Source organism: Rattus rattus, chromosome 11 (genome assembly GCF_011064425.1).
Source record: "Rattus rattus isolate New Zealand chromosome 11, Rrattus_CSIRO_v1, whole genome shotgun sequence".
In the NCBI taxonomy this organism is placed as follows: domain Eukaryota; kingdom Metazoa; phylum Chordata; class Mammalia; order Rodentia; family Muridae; genus Rattus; species Rattus rattus.
Window position 1 is genome coordinate 18,299,704 of NC_046164.1, and position 22,786 is coordinate 18,322,489.

Below are 22,786 nucleotides of genomic sequence, written 5' to 3' on the forward strand. Positions count from 1 at the left end.
GACCTCCCACAATTGCTGTCCCCAACAAGGGGTGTCACAAAAAGGAGACAAACAAGGGCTCTTTTAGGACAAATGTGGCCACAGCACCCTGGGCTGGGCTGAGCATGGGGCAACTTGGGATTGCAGACCTACAGAATGAGGTAGGGACTGAGAAAATGTGCCAGGGAAAAGAGCTGTGGTCACCTCCTCCCTATTCAGCAGAGTTGGCAGCCATCCCAAAAAGTGTACAAGTGCCACAGGGATTCAGGGCAGCCCCTTGGGCTGGCCAGGGGAACGGCTGTGGAATTCCTGGTGGGCCCAGGCCTGAGAAGCAGTATAGTCTGGATTCACCAGAACTGTGAGGAAGAAAGTTCGTATGTCCTGCAGGCTCACCTCGAGCACTGGGGGTCTGAAGGGATCTTTGCCCTCTGGAGAATAAGGTGAGGCAGTAAGTCTAAGTCAGGACCCTCAGTGCAAGGGAGGGAACCAACCCCCTTCCACCTCCCCCCAGAGAGAATGGTAGTCTCGGAAGGAATAGCCACGCGGTGTGAAATCACTGTTTATTGGCTGTGATTCCCTCAGAGAGAAAATGTGAGGCCTCTGACATGCAGGAGGTGCAGGCACAAGGACAGACAGACAGGTAACACATGGGCTATTCTAAGCTCAGCGCCCGGTGCCCCATGCGCTAGGAACAGGATGCAGGATTGACTCAAGAGGAGGCCATCTGCTTGGAGCTGGCTTCTGGATTCGGGAAAACCAGCCAGAGGCGCAGAGAGTGGCCCAGGTGAGCAAGGTACTGTGGGCTGAGCTGAGCATGCGTCATCTCTTTGGGCAGAGGGCATTCTGATTAGTATTGCAGTCTAATTGTTATGGCTTCTCTAAAGAGCTATGTAAGGTCATGAAGGTCAATGCTAAGCCACACACCTGGCCCAGAAACTCATGGACACTTAATTCAGTTTTAATGTGGACAGGAAGGGTCGGGAAGACCAGGCTGGCCTTTCTGTCAAGATAAAACTTACCAAATACAGACCTCATTTACCTGAGATTCAACATATTATGATGTAAATTAAACAACTATGAAGAACGATGGCTGCTGGCTGGGCAAAGGGGAGTAGTTGGGTCACACTGCCCCTGGGCCACACACAGAACAAAACACCACAGCCCAAGCCCCAGGAGCTTGCATTACCGGCCACTGTCAGCCCTTCAGAGGAGGAGTAGCGGAGAGGGTGGGACACTTGATTACGTGGCTACGTGGCCCTCTGTCTGCTCTGCACGTGGATCACCAGAACCCTGGGCTTTTGGGAAGTTGGGCGTTTTGAAGGTCGGTGTCCAGAGGTACCCTAGGAGTACCCTAGGAGACTGCCTGCCCCCATGAAGGGGACAGGAGGCCACCAGGGAGAGGTGGGATCAGGGCAAGATGGGACTCTGGAAAGTGCATTACAGACCACGTCAAGGGACTCCAAGTGTGTCTGAGCCCACCCACTCCAGCTCTATTGCTGTGTTTCCTCTGGCTGTGGAATTCTTAAGCCAAACCTTGCAGAGCAACAGAGAAAGAGACAGCTGGACAAAGTATGCAAGGGCTGCTGGGGAAGACTAGGGTGGTAGCTCACAGACAGGAAGACAGAGCAAATGGTCCAGCAGGTCCAACAAGTCCAGAAACAGGGGCAATGGACTCAGGGAAGGGCTGGGGCCCCCAAGCACCCACTGCTCATTTCCCAAGTCCCACCCCACTATGGCTGTGCTCCTGAGTTTAGGCCCTGACTGGTGGCCACCCATCCAGGGGTGGTCAGGGCTGGCCCTCGGGGCCTGACCTTGGGCAGGCTCTGTAGGAATGGTGAACTTAAGATTGGTAAGGAGGGGGTCCAACCACCGAAAGGCAAGGATGCACAGCACAGGGGCCTGAGGGGCACACCCTTGCCTGGTGGGGTCAGTGATGGCAGTACGGGGAGGGGTGGCCAGAGGCTCCCGAGGCGCGAGGGGGACATGGGCGGGATAGATCTAGGACTATGGCTTATTTTTGCGGGGTGGGGGTGGGGCTGCATCTGCTCCCAACATCCCTTGTTGGGGGGAGACTCCGCGGGGGTCTGTACAGTGGGCAGGGCTCCTGGTGCTGACCCAGTATCATTACTTCTTGAACATGTCCTGCAGTGGCCCAGGCAGGTACTTGATGACAGTGTCCAGGATGCTCTCGTCTTCCTCCTCGGGCTCGTCCCCACAGCCTGGTGGGATAGCCTTCTTGGGTCGAGTCAGGCTGCCTTCTGAGTTGGCCTCCATGGCGGCCTGAGCCTCAGCCTCCCGCTCCTCCTTCTTCTTGATGCCGTACTGCGAAGGAAAGCGTCGTCAGGACGGGGCTTGCATACTCCCCTCCCCAGTCCCCAGCCAGGGTGGCACTGACGCAAAACCCAGAGAGGCCAGGTCCTTCCTGCATGAAGAAACCAACCGTCCACCCTGAAAGGTGGTACTTACGGCTGAGGAAGACTCCAGCTAGGTCCCAGGCCCATCCTGCTCACCAGAGCTCCAGCAGTGATCCCACCCCCGGGTTTTAGAAGAACACACAGGAAATGGACCAATTAAGAGGGGGCTGGAGAGATGGCTCAGTGGTTAAGAGCTCTGACTGCTCTTCCAGAGGTCCTGAGTTCAAATCCCAGCAACCACATGGTGACTCATAACCATCTGTAATGAGATCTGATGCCCTCTTCTGGTGTGTGTGAAGACAGCTACAGTGTATATAATAAATAAATAAATCTTAAAAACAAAAGTGCCTGAAGGATGCATGGGAAGTGGAGGTGTGTGGAGGGAAGACTCAGCAGTTACAAGCACTTGCTGCCCCTCCAGAGTGACCCAAGTTTGATTCCCAGTACCAGTGCCAGGGCGCATCCCTACATACACATACTTAAAGATAATAAAAGATAAATATTAAAAAATAAATCGGGGGATGCTACAAGGGAAGAACAGGAGCAGAAGGAGGGTGGAGAACATCTAACATACGTGGCGATGGTAAAAAGAAAAACGTAAAAAGAAGAGGAGGGTGCATGAGACCATAGAGGTAAGAAGAGGCTGCTCCCTTGCTGGACACTATCTTGGGACATCCCCACCCCTCACCCTGCCCCACACAGGTCACTCGCTAATCCTGGCTCTCTTTCCAGCCCCTTTTACTGCAGACCACCCCTTGGGAAGCCTGAGGGTGTGTAAACCCACCAGCCTGCCCCCACCCCCACAAAGAAATGGCTTACTCCATCTCCAAACGGGAGTCTGCCTAGACGCTTGTCCTCTGCCAAAGGCACCTTTCCTCTCTCCTAATGGATTCCAGTGTAGAGGACACAGCAGCCAAATTCAATCAAGACCAGAGGACATCAAGTATCCCTTGTTGGCATTTAGTCTAAGCTCCACCCCACAGTTACCTGGCAACAGCCAGGTGTGCCTGACTCACTATAAAAGGGGCAGCTTGCCCCCCCCCCTTGCTCCTGCTCTCCCCTCTCCCACCCCCTACCCCTCGAGCTCATGGATGGCTGGCCTCCTCCTCTCTCCCTGTCCCCTCCCTCCCTGTCCTCCTCCCTCCTCTCCTCCCCCTCCTCCCTCCCCCTCCTCCCTCCCTCCCCTCCCTCCCTCCTCTCCTCCTCCCCTCTCCTCCCTCTCCTCTCCTCTCCTCTCTCTCTCTCTCTCTCTCTCTCTCTCTTCCCTCCCCATGCCCTGAATAAACTCTATTCTATACTATACCATCATGTAGCTAGTCCCTGAAGGGGGGAGGGATGCCTTAGCATGGACCCACAGAAGCACCCGCTTCTCCCACACCATACCATACTTCCACCAAACATATCCCTTCTTCCCATCTTTTTATAAAACACGGCATCCCTAATAAATAAAGGGGCTCATCTCTGCTTCCTCAGTCATCCCTTCGCACCCTTAAAAGATCTGAGAATATAGGCCTTGAGGACCAGGGGGTGAAGCATGGCGGGGGACAGCCATTTCCCCAGGACCTGCTAGTACCGGACAGAGAACTGATGGGTCATCTGGCATGAAAGGCGTACTTCATAGGCCCTCCCCACAGCTGCACCCTGGCACTGGTCTCGCTGCAGGTCGGCCACTAGGAAAACCTCACCCACACAGGCAGAGCCCCTGAGCTCGAGAGGGAGAACATGTGGCTCGGTGTCCTGCGGGGTAGTGCGTGGGCCAGAAGAAATGTCTCCGGAAACTAGGTCAGGCCAGAGCGAGTTTCCTTCCAGCCGGGGGAAGAGCAGCAGGAATAGGCCAGGTGAGCCAGGTCTGGGAAAATTAGAGAGGCTGAGCTACCTGTGTGACTACTGCCCTGGATACTTTCCTGAAGGCTACTTTGTCCACTGAGGATCAAGGTCACTCTGAGGCTACACCCACACTGAGCTCTCTCAGGGAAAGTCATGTCTGTTCTGCCAGAGGATGCCATCTAGGCTACATCCCAGAGCCAGACTCAGGTGCTGCGGCCTGCGCTCATCTTCTGCACTCCAGGAATAAATGCCAGCCTAACCCAGGCCAGGTATTCATTACGTCAGGTGTCCAGAAGCATCGGCCCAAGGACAGGACCATGGGAGGTGTCGGTCAGGTGTGCTAGATCGGGGAGGGCTGGGTTCAGGGGGTCTCATGCATAGGAGACAACAGGAGGCCCAAGAACACTGTTAAGAAAAGGCCCTGAGTTTTGAGTCAGTGGCTCTGGCTGGTATCCACCTGCACTGCTTTGGTCACCAAACAGGGCTGAGAGAATCCAGGCGAGTGCAGAACTGTGGGCGCCGAGACGTGCAGCTCTACACCTGGGCCTTGTCTCCTTACCAGAAGGAAGGTTCTGGCTCAACAAACAATTCCCTGTGGGTGGCTGGAATCGTGCACAAAACGGTTAGTACAACATGCAAACCTGGAGGCGTGTGTGGAAATCTGGCCGTGTGCACAAACAGGTGGTAGAAGTGTACGTCGGATGGGCGGGTATGCAAATCCAGCGCCTGCTCAGATGACTTCCTAATGGATATGGAGCCACCCCCACCCTGAGACAGTCCTGAATGGCCATGCCCAGTTCTTGAGATGGGTTATCTGGATGGAGCCCCACATCATGTGGATATGAAAACTGGCCCCAGTTTTAGTTTCTTCCCCTCCCCCTATTACTGAGAAGCCTTGGAACACCGCTCGGCCTCTCGCTCTCTGACCAGGGCTCAAGACACTAGGGGTACACATAGCCCAGGGGGGCTGGGGACCCAGTTCTAGTGGGTAGCAGAGACTGCCCAGTGAGGGCTAAAAGTCACACGGATCGGCAGGATTTGTACCTATGGGGAGCTGGGGCATCTGCAACAAAGGCCCAGGAGATGGGACTGTGAGCTTCTGGGTGGCCAAGCAGTGGTACAGAAGCAAGTGGATGTCTGGAAACGAGACAGCTTCTGTACCTCCCTGCCCAGCCCGGGATGAGGTGGGATGGGACCACGTGCATCTGGGAGTGCCTGGGCCACCCTTTACATCTGCACTAGAAGGGCCTTCTTTTAGGGGAACATTTGAATATTCTGCATTTCTCCCCCTAACCAGGCAGCCATAGGCTGTTGGACTTTCTGAAGCAGTGGCTATCAACCTTCCTAACTCTGATCTTTTAATACAGTTCCTTATGTCGTGGTGACCCCCAACCACAAAAATCGTTCCACTGCTACTTCGTAACTGTAACTTATTACTGTTAAGAATTGTAATGTAAATATTTGGTTTTCCAATAGTCTTTGGTGACCCCTGTAGAGGGGGCACTGAATTCCCAAAGGGGTCTGGACTCACGTGTTGAGAACTACAGTTTCCGCAGAAATGTGTGAAAACAGACCAGGGGAGAAGTTTCCCCCTACAGTCTTCCTTGAGTCCCAATTTTTAAAAACACACTGAGAGGGGCTGGAGAGATGGCTCAGTGGTTAAGAGCACTGACTGCTCTTCCACAGGTCCTGAGTTCAATTCCCAGCAACCACATGGTGGCTCACAACCATCTGTAATGGGATCTGATGCCCTCTTCTGGTGTGTCTGAAGACAGCTACAGTGTACTCACATACATTAAATAAATAAATCTTTAAAACACACACACACACACACACACACACACACACACACACACACACACACACACACACACACACACACACCGAGAGGGCAAAGCTTTGTGGGTCAGGTGGTATTTGGCAGGGACTTCCTGAGAGGGGACTGAGCCAAGCAGAGGACTTTCCTGGATCCAAAACCTAGCTTTATCCCTTGACTTGCCAGAGCCACTGCACACCTGGGCATCTAGCATAGCACCTACCCCAACCTTGTTCTTCCATCCCCAGGTAACTAACTATTCCTCTTAGCTCTCCCTAGGGAGGGGCCCCTGTGGCTCTCAGCTCTCTCATGCTTTTCTATCCCTTCCCCCACTTCCCCTCTCCTCCTCCTTTCCCCTCCTCATTCCCCTCCCCCTCCTTTTCCTTCCCCTCCTTCCCCCTTCCCTCCCTCTCTCAGCTGCTGTCTGTCTGTAACTCTCCATCTCTCTATTTCTCATGCCCATCCTCACTCCTGACACAACTAATTTTGGGGTATGCTACCACGTTACTCGCATGGTCAATAGCATAATAAGTGGCTCACTGGTGGTGGAAGGTGGGGGCAAAGCGAAATGAGCGAGTACCTTCTACAAGACCCAGGAAACTGTCCAGTGACAGTGCTCCAAGTGCATAGCCCAGACCCCATAAACAGCAGTCTACAACCAAGTGTGAAGCTAGGACTTACCTCAGAGGCCAAATACAGGTGGAGAGGGGAGGCCAGCTACACTTTGGCCCTTCATGAGATCAGAGACCCAGTGTGCCCAGCCACCTACCGGCCATCTCCCACTATCCACCTTAGGAGATACAGCTCCCTTGCCCGTGAGTCCCACAGATCTGCCCCAATCACTGACGCACCAGCAGAGAACCTGGTGAGGATGTACAGGCAGGGAGGAGGCCTAGAACCTGGGATGTCTACTGCTCAGCTTAGCATCTCGAGTCCAGGACCGGAGGATTATGTGACCTACTCCCTGCTTCCCATCTACCCACCCAAGCCTGTTGAACCACTCCCACAAGGCCTGGAAGGATCAGGATGCCTTGTTCCTTTCCTTCTGGAGTGGGCAGGGGCCATCCTCCTGAAAGACATGGCTGTACGTGGTCCTCAATTCAGGATTCCACAGGGTCCTCAGTTTTTCCACCATGATGAGGACAATGTTCTCTGACTGCCCCACTACCCCCAGAGACAGTTACAAGGGTGACTGGGAGCAGGGGGCGCCGCTACCCATTCACCCTGTGGAATCCAGGAAGCAAAGGTAAATGGGAACCTCTGGCCCTGATTTCCTTGACCCACAAAGACTCCCAGCTCAGCCAATCCCCTTTCCTCTCTTAGAGCCTTCTTTCTGGGCAGGAGCCAAAACTCCAGAAGAAAAACCAGTCCTGACACGAGGAAAGGACAGCCCTCAGAACGACCCCCATCCAGATCCGAACAACTATAACCCCTCAACGGCCAGGTTCCCAAGGTTTTGATCCCTGCATTAGGAGGGAAAGGGGAGGGTTAGCCGCGGAAAGTGGCTGCGGCCTTGGGTGGGGCTGCTAAGGGTCAGTCGCTCACCTTGTCTCGTATGCCCTGCCGCATGACCTCACGTTCTGCCTCCATCTTGGCATACTTTGCTTTGCGCTCCTCCTCTGCCTGCCGCAGTGCCTCCTGCCGCTCCTCCTCCTTCTTGGCGGCATCGGGGTCCTTCTCCTCATCACCCCCAAGCATCTTCCCCATGTCCTTGGTGGCCCCTGGGAATAACAGCAGAGGTCAGGCAGTACCATTCAGAGTTCCTAGTCTCTTCTGCTGGCCATGGGTCCAGGGGCGCCCATCCCTTGAGAGAAGTGGTGAACGTGTTGGGTTCTGTCTGTGTACTTACACACACACACACACACACACACACACACACACACACACACACACGCACGCACGCACGCGCACACACACATATGCACGAACACATGTATAGTGAGTGGTTGTGTTTTGCATGCTCATATATTATCTGTGTGTATGGCCATGTCATTGCACGTGTGTGCTTGCATGCACTGATGTGTCTGCTCATCTGTGTGCTCCTGAGGGTCAGATGAGCATCCTCCCTGCCTGTGTCCTACAGAGGGTTGAGCAGAAGGCGATGGAAAGAAAATCCAGATGTGCAGATACATAGATGATGAACAGGCAATAAACAGATGTATGGTGGGCAATAGTGGCTGCCAAAGTAGGTGACAGGCATGTACCCATGACCCAGGCTGAAGTCACTGCTTATCCTCAGTGCCAAGACCTAATTGCCCCTATGCTAGGTACCACTTTTCTCATGAGTTCCTGAGTCACAGGCCCTACAGAAACCACCCCAAACGCCCTTGCAGCTTAGCCCATAGGACAGAGGCTATAATTACATACCAATGGGTGATCCTTAACCCATTGCACCCAGACACTACTGACACTCAGGAAGGGGACCTGGCAAGCCTTACAAGATGTCAGAATGGGGTGCTGGTTTGTGGAGTCCTGTGGCTCTGGAGTACCAGCTAACCCTATGCACCATGACAAGCAAGAGCAAAGCCAGCTGTCCTCTTTTCTGTGTGTGATGCCCTCTGACCATATCCGGGAGGCTGGTGAACCCAGGCTAAGAAGGCAGAGTCTCTTCAGTAATTCGGGACAGCAGTATTAGGCACTAACTTCTGAGCCCTGATCCTCAGGTCCCTGTAGAGCCATGGGTTCTCCGGGAAGGCGGGAGATATTTTAGCTGTTTGAAACTCTACCTCAGGTGATAGGGTATTGAAGAAACCAAAGACATTTTTTTTGCCACTGTCAGGATGGAGACAGAGAGTGATCCTGAAAGAGGCTTTTGCTAACAGAGCAGATCAATGAATCTAACGGAAAATTAAGAGCTTCATGCCTGGTTTTTAGTTACATCTAGAAACTTGCAGTGGAGATCTCGGGTCATGAAGTAATCTTCCAACAGTTTTCCAGGTAACGCACTGGAATCTCTCTGTCTCTAGCACAACTGTCTCTGGCAGGAGTTGAGGCAGGCAAGGACAAACCTTGCAATCCTGACTGCGTTCATGTAAATTTTATTCTTACTAGAACAAGATAATTCACACTTAAGTGAGCGACCCATAATTATTTCTCCCTCTGGGAAGTATTGGCATTCTAAAACAGAAAGAACCGAGTCTGGTGTCTGTCTCTCCCTAGAGCAGTGGTTCTGAACCTGTGGGTCCAGACCCCTTTGGGGAGCAAATGATCCCTTCATAGAATCACCTAAAAACATCAGAAAACACAGATATTTACATCACGATTATAATAGTAGCAAAATTACAGTTGTGAAGTCGCAATAAAATAATTTTGTGGTGGTGGGGCCACGGCATCAGGAAGATAGAGAACCACTGACCTAGGGGAGGATGAGCAGTGTCTGGGGTGTGACAGTGGGGGCTTTGTGGCTTGTGGCTGCCTGTTTAGGTCTGTCCCCCACTCCACCCATCACATAGGATGGGATGGAAACTATTTACTGAGTAGTAACTATGTGCCACTATGAAGCTGGGCTTCCCTGAACCTTCCTACAGGCCAGAGATTCCTGCTTGGGCTCTAGGCTCTGAAGGAAGAGCTACTTTAGATTTGAGACATCTGAGCCTTAGGACTACAGAGACAGCTCCTGGAGGCTGGGAGACTCTAGGCCTTGGTGCATGTACATGGTGGCATTCATATACCTGTACTGACAATTAAATATATATGTGTGCATGCACACGTGGACGAAAAGGGTTTTAAGGAATCTTTTACCAAGGAATGAATATATATGTATATATGTATATATGAAATGAATATGGAGAAAGGCACACTTGGCTGTTAGAAATAATGCTGAGTCACAGCTTAAGTCATTGACAAGTAGAGACTGGCTATACACGTGCTAGATACGGATGAACAAACAGCAATGTATATTGATGGAAATGCAGGTGACACAGGAATTGGAGGACAGTGGATCAATATCACGTTGGGCCTCACACGTGCTAGACAAAGCACCCTGTCACGAAACTGTCAGTTCCTCATGTTAAATACACCTATAATGTGGTTCAAAAAACCATAGTCCCAAGTATTTACTCAACAGAAATAAAACTTAAGTTCGCATGAATTCAGGGACAAGGAAGTCACAGCAGTTTTATTTGTAGTAGTAAAAAACAGAACAAAGTACCTGCCCTCAGCAGACAATGGGCAAGTCAACCACACACCATGCAGATGAGGGATAGGGCCCTGCTCGGCACTGAAAAGACGTGGATCATTGGCCACGCCCATAGCATGGGAGAAGCTCAGAATCGTTGATGCTGGAATTGAATGGAATTGTTTTTACTTGAGTAAATGCAAACGTGGGATGAGGAGAAGGCAACGTGTTTGGGAGTGACTACAGTCTTGGACCTGTGGACATTTGCTGACCATTCTCCGTATTGGATCACTTTGCTAAACGCCAGCCACACCGAGATTCAAACAATATTCAATCTAAAAGACTAGAGGTGGCAGAGGCCATGCTTCCTGGTCTAATCTAGCTACCAGTTCTGAACAAAAGATCAAACTTACAGTAACAGAGGTTCAAATATTAGAAACATGCCTGTACTTCACCTTTCAACTGAGCTAGACATTAAAAATGAAGATGTAAAATGTTTGAAAAGCAAACTCCCTACAGTTGTTCTCCAACTTTTGGTGACTTACAGGACCAAGCACCCACCTGGTAGTGTTTGCACGGGGCATTGGCGAGTGCACAGACACACACACACACACACACACACACACACACACACACAAGTCTGGGCAGTTTCCATGCTGAACAAAGTTTTATTTCCCAAAATGTTAACTCCGTGATTTGATGAGCTTAATCTAACACACTATATGTCTAAAAATAGTGTATTATTTTGGAATAACAGCTTTTAGTTATAAGGAAGGGGAAAAAAAACAAAGTGGAAGGGCTTTATAATCATTCTGAGAAACAAAAAACTAGGATTCTAGCTGGGTGGTGGTGGCACATGCTTTTAACTCCAGAACTTGTGAGGCAGAGACGGGCAGGGTATCTTAAAATTCTTGGTAAGTGTAAGGTTCTGGTGGCACAATGAGCGACAGAAAAATAAGCCCTGAAACAGTGGCATACACCTGCGGACTTAGAACTTGAGAGGCAAAGGCAGGAGGATCATGATTTCAAGCCCAATCTTAACTAAATAGTAAGTTTGGGGCCAGCCTGAACTACATGAGATCCTGGATCAGAGCAGACTGAAACAAAAAGAGAGTGAACACACACCCTCTCCAGAGTCCTAGGGAGGCCAAGAGAGTAACAGATAGTTCCAAGGTGCTGGTATGGTAGATGTTTTAAGTATCCACTTCTGGAGAAGGTACACACTTAGGCCTTGGAGAAAGGAGATCAATGACAGAGGCTTGGGAAAGCAGCCAGACATTATTGTATACATCCTAACTGGCCATCTCACTCCAGCCATCTGTCAGAAATGGGTCTTTGTTGAGACATGGGCCCACAGATGTCTCCTACGCTAGCACAAGGCTAGAGACAAGGATGTTTTGGACATGTGATAACATGACCAGGGAACATTTGTGGCTACAGTGCACTTGGGGATGTGGCACACCCAGGAGAGGATGATCGGTGTCCCAGAGTAGGTTGAGGGACTGCCCAATGCACTATAATATGTCAGGTATGTGCAGAAACAAGAAGAAAGCTCGATGGACAAAGATACCCATGATTTCACAGTTCTTTGAAAAAATACAAGCGGCTGTATGTCAGACTCCCCTTAATTCTCAGCCCTGGGGAAGCTGTGAGGGATGTTCAAATGTCAGTCTCTGCTACAATGAGATACCTCTCCAAATGCCCACTGGGACATGTATTACAAATACAGAAAATAGGGAGTATTGGTAAAGATGTGGAAAAAGTGGAACCTTGTGCTGGGACCGTGGGAACTGTACTGGTCAAGACTGTAGAGGACAGTTTGGTGGGTCCTCAAAAGGTTTAGCACAGAGACGGAAAAGACAGCTTAAAGTTAAGATCACTTGGCTGCTCTTGCAGAGGACCTGGGTTCCCAGCACCCATGTAGCAGCTCACAACTGTAACTCCAGTTCCATAGGATCCAATGCTCTCTTCTGGTCACTAAGGTCACTGAACACATATGGTACGCATATGCACTTGTGGGGAAAATGCTTCCATGTGCATATAGAAAAGACCAAGTACAGAATTACCATATGATCCAGTAATTCTACCAGTCTACTTTACATATTGTTCAGCCTTAAAAACAAAGGAGGTTTTGACACAAGACAGCATGGAGAAACTCTGGGGACATTATCCTGAGTTAAATGAACCAGTCACAAAGGACAGCTGCTGTGAAGACCTTAGATCCATGGAGCAGAAAACAGAAAGCGATTTGGGGGCTGGGAGACAGAGACCTAATGTTTCTCTGGGACGATTTCAGTTTGGAAAAATGAATATATTCCAAAAGGAGAGGTGATGGCTGAATAATAGTGCCATATATTTAGTGCCACTGCTTTGTGTACCTACACTGATTAAACAGTACAACTCATATATATTATCACAATAAAAAGAGAAATAAAAATTTAAATTTCTTATAATTCCATCTCCCTGGCAGGTTTCCCAAAGCTGACATGAGGTTGTGACCAGTTTGGTTAAAGCATGACTGGCGATGACTTCCCCTACCCAATGAGTGCAAAAGTATTCTCCCTAGCAGCCGATGGTCTGTACATATTAGAACATAGTCACCGCCAATGTGAAAACTAGAGGTAGCGAGGTCCTGATGTATCCCAGAAAGCAACCAGCTTGCAAACTCCCGAACATGGTTTCTGAGGGCCTCTTGGCTTGCAGGATGAGGTATGCCTCTGCCACAGCCCTCAGCAGAAAAGCAAGCAAGCAAGCAAGCCAAAACGGAAAGGAAATTAAAATGACCAGGGCTCGAGAAGTGGCTCAGCGTACTTCCTGTGTAAGTCTGAGTACCTGAGTTTAGATCCCAGTGCTGATGTAGTAAAAAGCACATAAGAGGCAGAGAGAGAGGACGCCAGCTTATCTCCAGGCAGCGTGAGTTGCTGCTTCAAAGGAATAAAGTGGCAATAAAGCAGTTGAGCACTCAGCATCCCCCTTCGGCCTCTTTACACATGCACTCCTCACTCACACATACACGCACGTGCACCCACACCCTCACGCACACACACATAAGCAAATAATAGCCAAATAATACACTGTATTTCCTATCCTCGTGGGAAATCTTGAATGAAATCCATACCTCAAAATATAGTTATTATAAAAAGCCGAAAATGATGTCTAGGAATTCACAGATGGGATCCTTCAAACACTTAAGAAACAGATAATTCCCATGATATTTAGAATGTTCTTGGAAGAAGTGGATTCTCTGAGTTGTTTTTTTACTAAATTAGCATGAAGGCAATGCCAGAAATCATGTGAAAGAAAAAGGAGGGATGGAAAGAAGAAGGAAGGGAGGGAAAGAAGTGAGGGAGGAGGAGAAGGAAGACAGAAGGAGAGGGAAAGAGAGAACTAGAGCTCTCAACAGACTAGGAACCAGCACATGGGCCCGAGTAATATTCAGCCAAAGGGAAACTGACATCTGTCACTTTCTAGGGAACGCCATAGACAAGCCCACCCAGAGTGCAGTGGAGATCATTTGCAGAAAGCAGAGAGGCGGCAGCATCAAAGCATCAGTCACGACGCAGATGCTACCCAGAGACACAGTGGCCATTGGACACCGGTGTCATAAGGTGTTGTTCTGAGCACTTGCACGTTCCCAGAACCTTCCTGCTCCCTTCTCCCCCAACTAACAAGCCAGTGGGTTCTTGTGTACCTGGGGTGGCTACAGCTTTCATTTAGAACTCGCACCATGCCTGATGATGGCCTGCCTCCTTCATCTTGCTTTGTATACTTGTGCCTCAGAGGTAGAGTCTACACGCACAGCCAAAACGTGGCCATGGCAAGCAAGCAAGCAAACAAAAACCCAAAAAACAAAAAACCTCAAATGTGCTCTGCCACATGGAACCCTAAAGCAGAATGGGGGCTCCTTAGACATACATAAGTCTGAAACCAAAGACAGGCTTCTGGTAGCCTCAATGCCCATCCCAGCACCCAGATGATCTCATTGTCCCCACAAAAATGGTCCCCTGTTCTCCAGAAATTTAGATCAGTAGAGCCCACAGTACATAACGGGGGACTGTCCTGGCCACTAAGTACCATGCTTCTATGTGGACAGCCACTCTTCTGTCCATGAGGGGTCTCACTGTGGAGTAGCTTGTAGAGAGAATCTGTTGTGTGTGGAATATCAGCTGTCAATAAAAAACTAATGGTGTATTAGCTGAGACAGGAAATAGGCGGTGGCAGTTCTCATAGGGAGAAAGGAACTCTGGGATAGAATCAGGCATGGGAGGGGTTTGCCCCAAACTGAGAAACACAGACCAATGAGAATGAGAGAGGGGTTGGGGATTTAGCTCAGTGGTAGAGCACTTGCCATGCTCTAGTAAGCACAAGGCCCTGGGTTCAGTCCTCAGCTCTGGAAAAAAAAAAAAAGAATGAAGAGAGGTAACCAACCACATGGCACTCATGGAGAACGAACAGGCCAATTAAGTTACGAGCTAGTCAGGAAATGAGCCAAAGCTTAGGCCTAGGTATTTATTCATAAATATTAACTTTCAGAGTCATTATTTCGAGAGCTGGAGTGTGGGTGGAAAATTCCTCAGATACGGTAGCTTGTCCATCCATGACCTGCAGATGCACTCTGAAAACAGAGCCTTAGGGACAAACCTGTAACTGGTCACTTACTCAGGTACATCCGAGAGTTACTGACAAGATGTTCAGCAAATTTGGGTTTCACCTGGAAGAAATAGTCAGACCGTGCTAAGGTAGGTCCATCCGTTACACTTGTAATGTGGAAAATACGAACCTGTGTCCCTATATAGTTCAATACTGTCTTGGTGGCCATTTGACTGCAGTCAACCATGTAGGTGACACACTTGGACTGTGGGAAATATGAACCTGTGTCCCTACATAGTTCAATACTGTCTTGGTGGCCATTTGACTGCAATCAACCATGTAGGTGACACACTTGGACTGTGGGAAATATGAACCTGTGTCCCTATATAGTTCAATACTGTCTTGGTGGCCATTTGACTGCAGTCAACCATATAGGTGACAGGTGGTGCCATATTTGTATCTCACTTGTGACTATTATTTCAAGCATTGTTCATGTGCTCGTTGGTCACTCTTGTATTTGCCTTGGGGTGAATATCAGTCCTTTCTTCTCTCTTTTGTACCTGTGACTAGCCTGGAATTCCATCCGTAGATAAGGTTGGCCAAGAATCCTGTGGCACAACTGTTATCCCAGTATATTTTCCAGGTCAGTGAGATAGCTCAGCTGGTTAAGGCATTTGCTGCCAAGCCTGATGACCTTATTCTAATCCTGGGACCTATATGGTAGGAGAGAATTGACTCCTGCAAGGTGTCCTCTGAGTTCTACAAACACACCACCACACATGTTCATGCACACACACAATAAATAAATGTAATAAAAAAATGTAAGTGTGTGTGTGTGTGTGTGTGTGTGTGTGTGTGTGTTTTAAAAAGAAACCTTTTAAGATAGGCAGTGGTGGTTCACACCTTTAATCTCAGCACTTGGGAGGCAGAGACAGGTGGACCTCTGAGTTCAAGGCCAACCTGGTCTAAAGAGTGAGTTCTAAGAAAACTAGATACACAGAGAAACCCTGCCTTGAAAAATCAACAAAAATATAAATAAATAAATGAAGGAAGGAAGGAAGAAAGAAAGAAAGGAAGGAAGAAAGAAAGAAAGAAAAGAAAGAAGGAAAGAAAGAAAGGAAGGAAGGAAGAAAGAAAGAAAGAAAGAAAGAAAGAAAGAAAGAAAGAGAGAGAGAAAGAAAGAAAGAAAGAAAGAAAGAAAGACTTTTTAGCAGTACTCGGAACTTTAGCAGTACCTAGGGCCTTGCATATACTGGGCAGACTCTTGGTCACTGAGCTACACTCCAACCACTAAAACAAATGTTTTGAGAACAACTTTTAATTTACAGAAGAATCACAAAGGAAAGAGGACAGAGTTCCTGGAAGCTGAACCCAACTTCCTGTGCCTTCCAGGTCTCAGGCACACTGCCAAGGGCGAATGAAGACAGGAATACTGTATCTGAAGCCGGTCTTCTGCTCAGTTTTCCTGAGTTTGTGTGTGTGTTTGTTTGTTTGAAGACAGGGTCTCTAGCTGTAGTCATGGCCCATCTGGAACTTGGTGGATAGAGCAGAGTGGTCTTGAACTCACAAAGATCCATCTGCCAGTGCCTCCCGAGTACTGGTATTAAAGGTATCTGCCACCATTCTCAGGCTGTATCCTGGATATTTTTACGTCCTCTTTTCTGTTCAGGGATTCCAGCCAAAAACTGACATGACAGTTTTCACATCTCTTTGGGCTCTGCTGAGCCAGCCAGCGTCTCAGGCTTGTGTTGGTAATGCTAACCGTTATTTGAGCCTTTTGAGAATTTTGCACACTCTCTCAGTTGGGACTCTTGGATGTTTTTCCTCTTACTTAGGTGGAACTATGGATTTGAGGTAAAGAAGACACTTCACATTCCACAATGCTGCCACTAACCTTGGCCTTCCACAGTTTCCTTTGCTCTCCTGTGTTCTACTCCACAGAGCTCACTGTGCAGTGCAAATGTAAAGGTTATACTGGCTTTGATTTTTAGTCTTGCTTTTTCTTTTTGTTCTTTAGTGCTTTAGTTTGGAGTTTTTTCTCTTCTTCCCCCTCCTCCTCCTCCTTTCATGTGCCACCGGACTCAGTAGATCTGAGTCTTAGGAGCATTCCACCCACTCTAGGACACGTCCTTTTAATTTCTTTAATGCAGTCTTTCAATGAGTTCGTTCTTTCATCTAAGTTGACTGATTCCTTAGCACGATATTAATAATATCTATCCGTTGTTCTCTTACTCTCTGTACATCTGAAGAGACGCACACAGCCTCATTTCTCATTTGTCTCTTCTCTCCTTTTCTGATCGGTCTGGCTGTAGGTATATCATCAATTTTATTGATCTTAAAGGACTTACTTTGGCTTTTTTTCCCCTCTATTTTAGTCATTGCCCCCTAGTTTAACCCTTTGGGCTCTCTCTCTAGATTCTTATGCTTAAAGCTAAAATTAACTGTTTATAGCCTATCTTCCAGTAGAGTTTCATGATAGAAATTTCCTTCCAAACACTCCGTTAGCCATGTGTGGCGGTACGCTCAGGGGGATGAAGCAGGACAATTGTGGATTCTATGCCAGCTTGGGCTACATAGAGAGATTATAAACCTCATCTGCCCCAGGAACCAGGCAGCCCCCTACAATGATGGAAATTGTAGTTCTTAGAAAGTAACAACTTATGGGAAAGTATGGTGGCCTATAGGTTTGTCCTCATAAGTTCTTGCAACACCTGGCTCAAGGCCATTCCAGTTGGGAAATTAAGGGATAGTCCTGACCAATGTCCATCTTTTGGCCAGTATTTAATATTCACTAAAGCTTGCTTCAATTTTGGCCAAAAAATGGTGGAGTTGAATTTTCCGGCAAATTGCAGGATTAATAAGATTATCTCAAAAAAACAAAACAAAACAAACAAAAAAAAACCAACCCAGGAGATGTTCAATTTTTCCAGTTCCTTATAGACTCTACATATTAGCTTCCTTCTGAAGTATAGTTGGCAAGAATTTTCTCCTGTTCTGTAGGGTGTGTCTTTACTCTGCTGATAGTTTCTTTTACTACTCAGAGGTATTTAATTCATATGGTAATACCATTTATTCATTTGTCAATTATGATTTTTTGTTGTTTAAGAATACTTTATTGAATTCACTGCAACAATAAATGTGCTGGAAAATACCCTAGAGTGCTACCTGTCCTACCTGCCAATTCTTAGGATGATTTCTTGTGCTATTAGAGTCCTTTTCAGAAAATTCTTGCCTATGTATGATGCTCCTCAAGAAATAAATGAACAACATCATCAACAACAAAAAGACTGTGGAATTTCATTCAGTCATAAGGAAAAAAATCCTTAGTGAAATAATCCAGACAAATAATTCAGAAAAAATAAATGTTAAATGGTATCTTTCATATTATAATCCTGTACTTTAATTCTTATATATGTCTGTCTGTGTACACGCATGTGTGTCAGTCATAAAACTAGAAAGTGGACTACGAGAGGAAAAACAGATCTGAGGATGGGGAAAGAGTAACCGAATGTACTCGATGTGAAAACAGAAAGACTACTGCAGAGAAGAAGGAGTTAATGTAGGGCGGACATAGATAGGTGATGTAGAATAAGAAGGAAGGATGACTAACAAAAACAAAACGTCCATGAAAATGTTATGATGGAACCCATGACTTTGGATGCTAAACAGAGAAAACCAAACAGACACAGAAGCAGATCCAAGGCACTGGGGAGAAGTGTGGGGAGAGCTGAGGGAATGCTTGAGTTCTTGGGGTTTAAATGAATGGTCCCTATAAGATCATATATTTGAACACTTGGTCCCCAGCTAGTAGAACTATTTGGGAAAGATTAGGAGGCTGCACTGTGTTGGAGGTATACCACTGGGGGAGGGCTTTGAGGTTTCAAAAGCTCATGTCATTTCTAGTTATCTCTTTTTCTGCCTCCTACCTGCAGGTAAGGATTTAATCTCACAGCTAATGTACCAACACCCTGTCTGTCTGCCTGCTCCCCACCTGATGGTCATAGACTCACCCTCCGAAACTGTTAGCCCCCCAAAACGCTTCTGTAAGTTGCCTTGGTTGTGGTGTCTCTTTACAGTAATAGAAAAGTACCTAATAGAGTCCTGAAAGAAGAACCCTTACTTACTTCAGATCCATCACTCAGAATACATAGGTTCTGACAGAACCATAGTTACATAGAGGTGTAGAAGCATACAAGCTAGCTCAGCACACAAAACCAAAAGAAAGTTCAGAATCGGGCTGGAGAGATGGCTCAGCGGTTAAGAGCACCCGACTACTCTTCCAGAGGTCCTGAGTTCAAATCCCAGAAACCACATGGTGGCTCACAACCATCTGTAAAGAGATCTGATGCCCTCTTCTGGTGTATCTGAAGACAGCTACAGTGTACTTATATATATAATAAATAAATAAATCTTTAAAAAAAAAAAAAAAAAAGAAAGAAAGTTCAGAATCCCACATAGTATGTGAACCAGACTCCAGTCAGAAGAACATGAACTTGAAGTCTCCAATCAGAACAGAGAGTACTAAATGTATGTTAGGGACACAGCAAGAGAGGGAAACCAAATTCAATATTGCATAAGCCTGTGGGCAGCAATCAGAGGCCTCCCTGCTGTGTCCATTAACTGTCCAACCAGATGCTACCCTTAAGCAAATGTGAGATGACCCACACTCCAGAGTTCTTGGGAATTAAAGGTGCAAGGACAGATGATAAAAACTTAGCTGAGGGGTTGGGGATTTAGCTCAGTGGTAGAGCGCTTGCCTAGCAAGCGCAAGGCCCTGGGTTCGGTCCCCAGCTCCGAAAAAAAAAAAAAAAAAAAAAAAAAAAAAAAAAAAAAAACTTAGCGAAGGGTTAGAAGATACATTTTGGAATTATAGTGACAACAACAACAACAACAACAACGCTAGAAGAAAACCTAGTGGAGCTCAGGGCTAGGTTTTTAGTGACAGAAAAGGAAAAGGAAGGGAACAAAGAAGCAACAGGAAAGCATTTCTAGGAACTGAACATCACACCAGAAGGATGAAAGAAACAAGACCCATAGCAAGTTCTTAACGCTAAGAAATTCCTGGTACTGAGAGCAGAGTGGGAACCCTAAAAGCCTATGTAGCAGCCTGGAATCAGACAGGTTCTGACTTTGCCTGAGACCTCATAAGCTGGAACAACAACAACAAAAATGCCTTCAAGTGTATATGGGAAATTCATTCACATCTGTAATTTTATACCTAGCCCAACTGCCTCTAAAGAGGGAGAACAAAGATACCTGTTTATCTCCCCACAGCATTCTCAGAAAGATCCCTATTCAGTAGCTGTCTAGAAATCTACCAATACAGAGGGAAGGCTCCAAGGAGAGAAACATGCCTAACAGTGTGTCTGCACGGTCACCCACATGAATACATGGTACTGAGGACTGCTGTCTGGAGAGGAAGGATCAAGTGAAAAATAAGAGTCATATTAACTACATGGCAAACAAAAGGCTTTGTAAGAAATGTAACATAGTCGTAGTTAGCTCCCTGCTAAACACAGCTTACAGTGTGCGAGACAGACACCAGTAACACGGATGACACCTAGGAACACAGTGTCATATGTTGTAAGGTGCCAGAAGTAACACCTGATCCAGGTAGGCATTTACTTAGGAATGTGTGAGGAGGCCTGCAGACACCTCCTAAGAAGGTAGATGCAGAAATAGAAAGTGACACTGTCTCCCCTGGTTAGCTAAAGTTGTCACTGACTTCATAGGTCATAAATCTAAAGGGATTAGAGAGGCTGTTGACTCAGTGACCCCCAGGCCTTTGTCAGGAAAGGTGGAAGAGAGGTGGGTAGATGTATTGCTTCTGAGTCTGGAAGCTTAGGCTACACTCATTCTGTATTTCATCACCAGCAAGTTGAGTACTTGCCCAAGCCAGCCTACCATGCAGAATATTCCTGAATATTTAACATTCACAGCTGAACGTGTGCTTCCAGGAGAGAAAGGAGTGGTAGGCACTGAGACCAGAGTCCTATCATTGACCTTCCCAGACTTCACCACCTACTTGTTTATTTGTGTCTTTTATAGGTGGTAGAAACGTAAGTCACCAGTTAGAATCATGGGCTGCTCTTGAGCAGGACCTGGTTTCAGTTCCTAGCACCCGCATGGTAGGTAGCTCACGGCTATCTGTAATTTTAGTTCCAGGGGATCTGATGCTCTCTTCTGGCCTTCATAGACACCAGGCACATATGTGCCACACACACATACATGAGGGCAAAACACTCATACACATAAAATGAAATGAATATTTTAAAAGGTATTATAAAGTATCTTTGATGAGATAAACCAGAAAACATGAAAAGGGGGGAATCTGTTGCGGTCCATTCATTAACCCTTTGTTTCCATGTTCATGGTGGGATGACTATTTAAAACCACAGTGGCTGTGTGTGTGCATGTGTGTGTGCAATGTGTGTGTGTGCGTATGTGTCTGTGTCTTTACACACAAGAATGTGCCATGTTGTGGGTACGGAGGTCAGTGGACAACTTTGAGAATCAGTTTTCTTCTCCCACTATGTGGAAACCCAAGGGTTGAACTCAGGTCATCAGGCTCGGCAGCAAACACCTATTCCCACTGGGCTGCCTCATTGACCCTGAAATGATGTATTTAAAGAACATGGAGTCTCTGGAACACTGAGTAAGATTTTTTTCTAGCTGTGTTTTATTTTTTCCTTTGAGACAGTGTCTCTCACTGTAGCCCTGGATGGAGTGCAACCAGCTATGTAGACCAGGCTGGCCTGTAGCAATTTTCCTGCTCTGCTTCCCAGGTATGCAGCAGATTTTAAAAAGACTTAGCTTTCATATTAAAATTAAATAGTGAAACCTAAAGGAAGTGCCTCTAAAAGTCAAGGTGATAAAAGTCAGGTCCAATACTCTACCACGATGGCACATCACTGACTAGATGACTGGGTGCTGGCACTGCCGTAGAGAACAGGCCTGGCTTAACAGAACCAAAGCTGGCTCCGGTGGTTTGTTCTAATTCATATATTTATTGGTTTTGTTGTTTGTTTTTTTATTATTACTTCTTCTATTTTTGGTGTTATTTCTCCTTCCCCTTCCCTCCCTCCAAGCCCTCCCACAAACCCCTTTTTGCTGCTCTTTTTCAAGTTCGTGGCTTCCTTTTTTAAAAATTAATTGTTCTTATATGCACATAAGCATGTGTACATACATGTGTATTCCTGAGTGTAACCTGATCCTATTTGTATGAATGTTTTCAGGGCTGACCATCTGGTGTTGGATAACCAGTTGGTGTGCTCTTCCCTGGAGGAGACCATTTCTCCCCGTCTCAGCATTTCTTAGTTGCCTGAGAGGTTGGAGCCTGGTGATCTTTGCCCCACTTAGTTTGGTGTGCCTATTGCTGTCCTTGGCCGGAATTTTTCAAATAAAGCCACAGGCATGACAGGCTAGCCACACAATGGCATCTGATAAATACAAGGAAAAAAAAATCAAAGTAGAATCCTAGGCAAAAACCTAGAGTGTTTGGCATGAGTTTGCATTGTTCATTGGGGTTTTAGCTGAAACACCTTGTCTGGCTTTAGTTTTTGTCAACTTGATGTGAATCAGTTGCCCGGGAAGCAAGAACATCCACCGAGGAACCGCTTCCATCCGGCTTGCTGAAGCAAGTCTGTATAAGCATTTTCTTGATTAATGGTTGATACAGGAGGGCCAAAGGCACTGTGGGTTATGCCAACCTTGGCTAGACAGATGGTACTGGGTTTTATAAGAAAATAGGCAGAGCAAGCCATGGAGAGCAAACTGCCTTTGGGGTCTCTCCTTCAGTTCCTGCCTCCAAGTTCCTGCTTGAGTTCCTGTCCTGACTTCCCTTAATGATGGACTGTAAGCTGTGATCTGAAACAAACCCTTTCCTCTTTAAGCTGTTTCTAGTTGTGGTTTTTATCACAGTGGCAGGGGCCAAACCAGGAGAGTCATTTATCTCCATATCCCAACTACCTCGAGCTGGGGATGCTGTACTAGATGGCCCCTCTGCCTCTGTCCCAACCCACAGTGGAGCTCCCCCTTCCCTCT

The 22,786-nt window shown here is 47.3% G+C and overlaps 1 protein-coding gene across 1 annotated transcript in view; it reads right to left on the reverse strand.

Moving 5' to 3' along the window:
• Positions 1–523: 523 nt before the first annotated feature.
• Cplx1 (complexin 1) overlaps positions 524–22,786 on the reverse strand; it is a 30,402-nt gene continuing 8,139 nt past the window's right edge. The window contains exons 3-4 of the mRNA XM_032916312.1: positions 7,582–7,757; positions 524–2,301 (exon numbers count right to left, since the gene is read on the reverse strand). Coding sequence (XP_032772203.1) covers positions 2,104–2,301; positions 7,582–7,757 — 374 coding nt within the window. The 3' untranslated portion in view covers positions 524–2,103. The remainder of the gene's footprint in view (positions 2,302–7,581; positions 7,758–22,786) is intronic.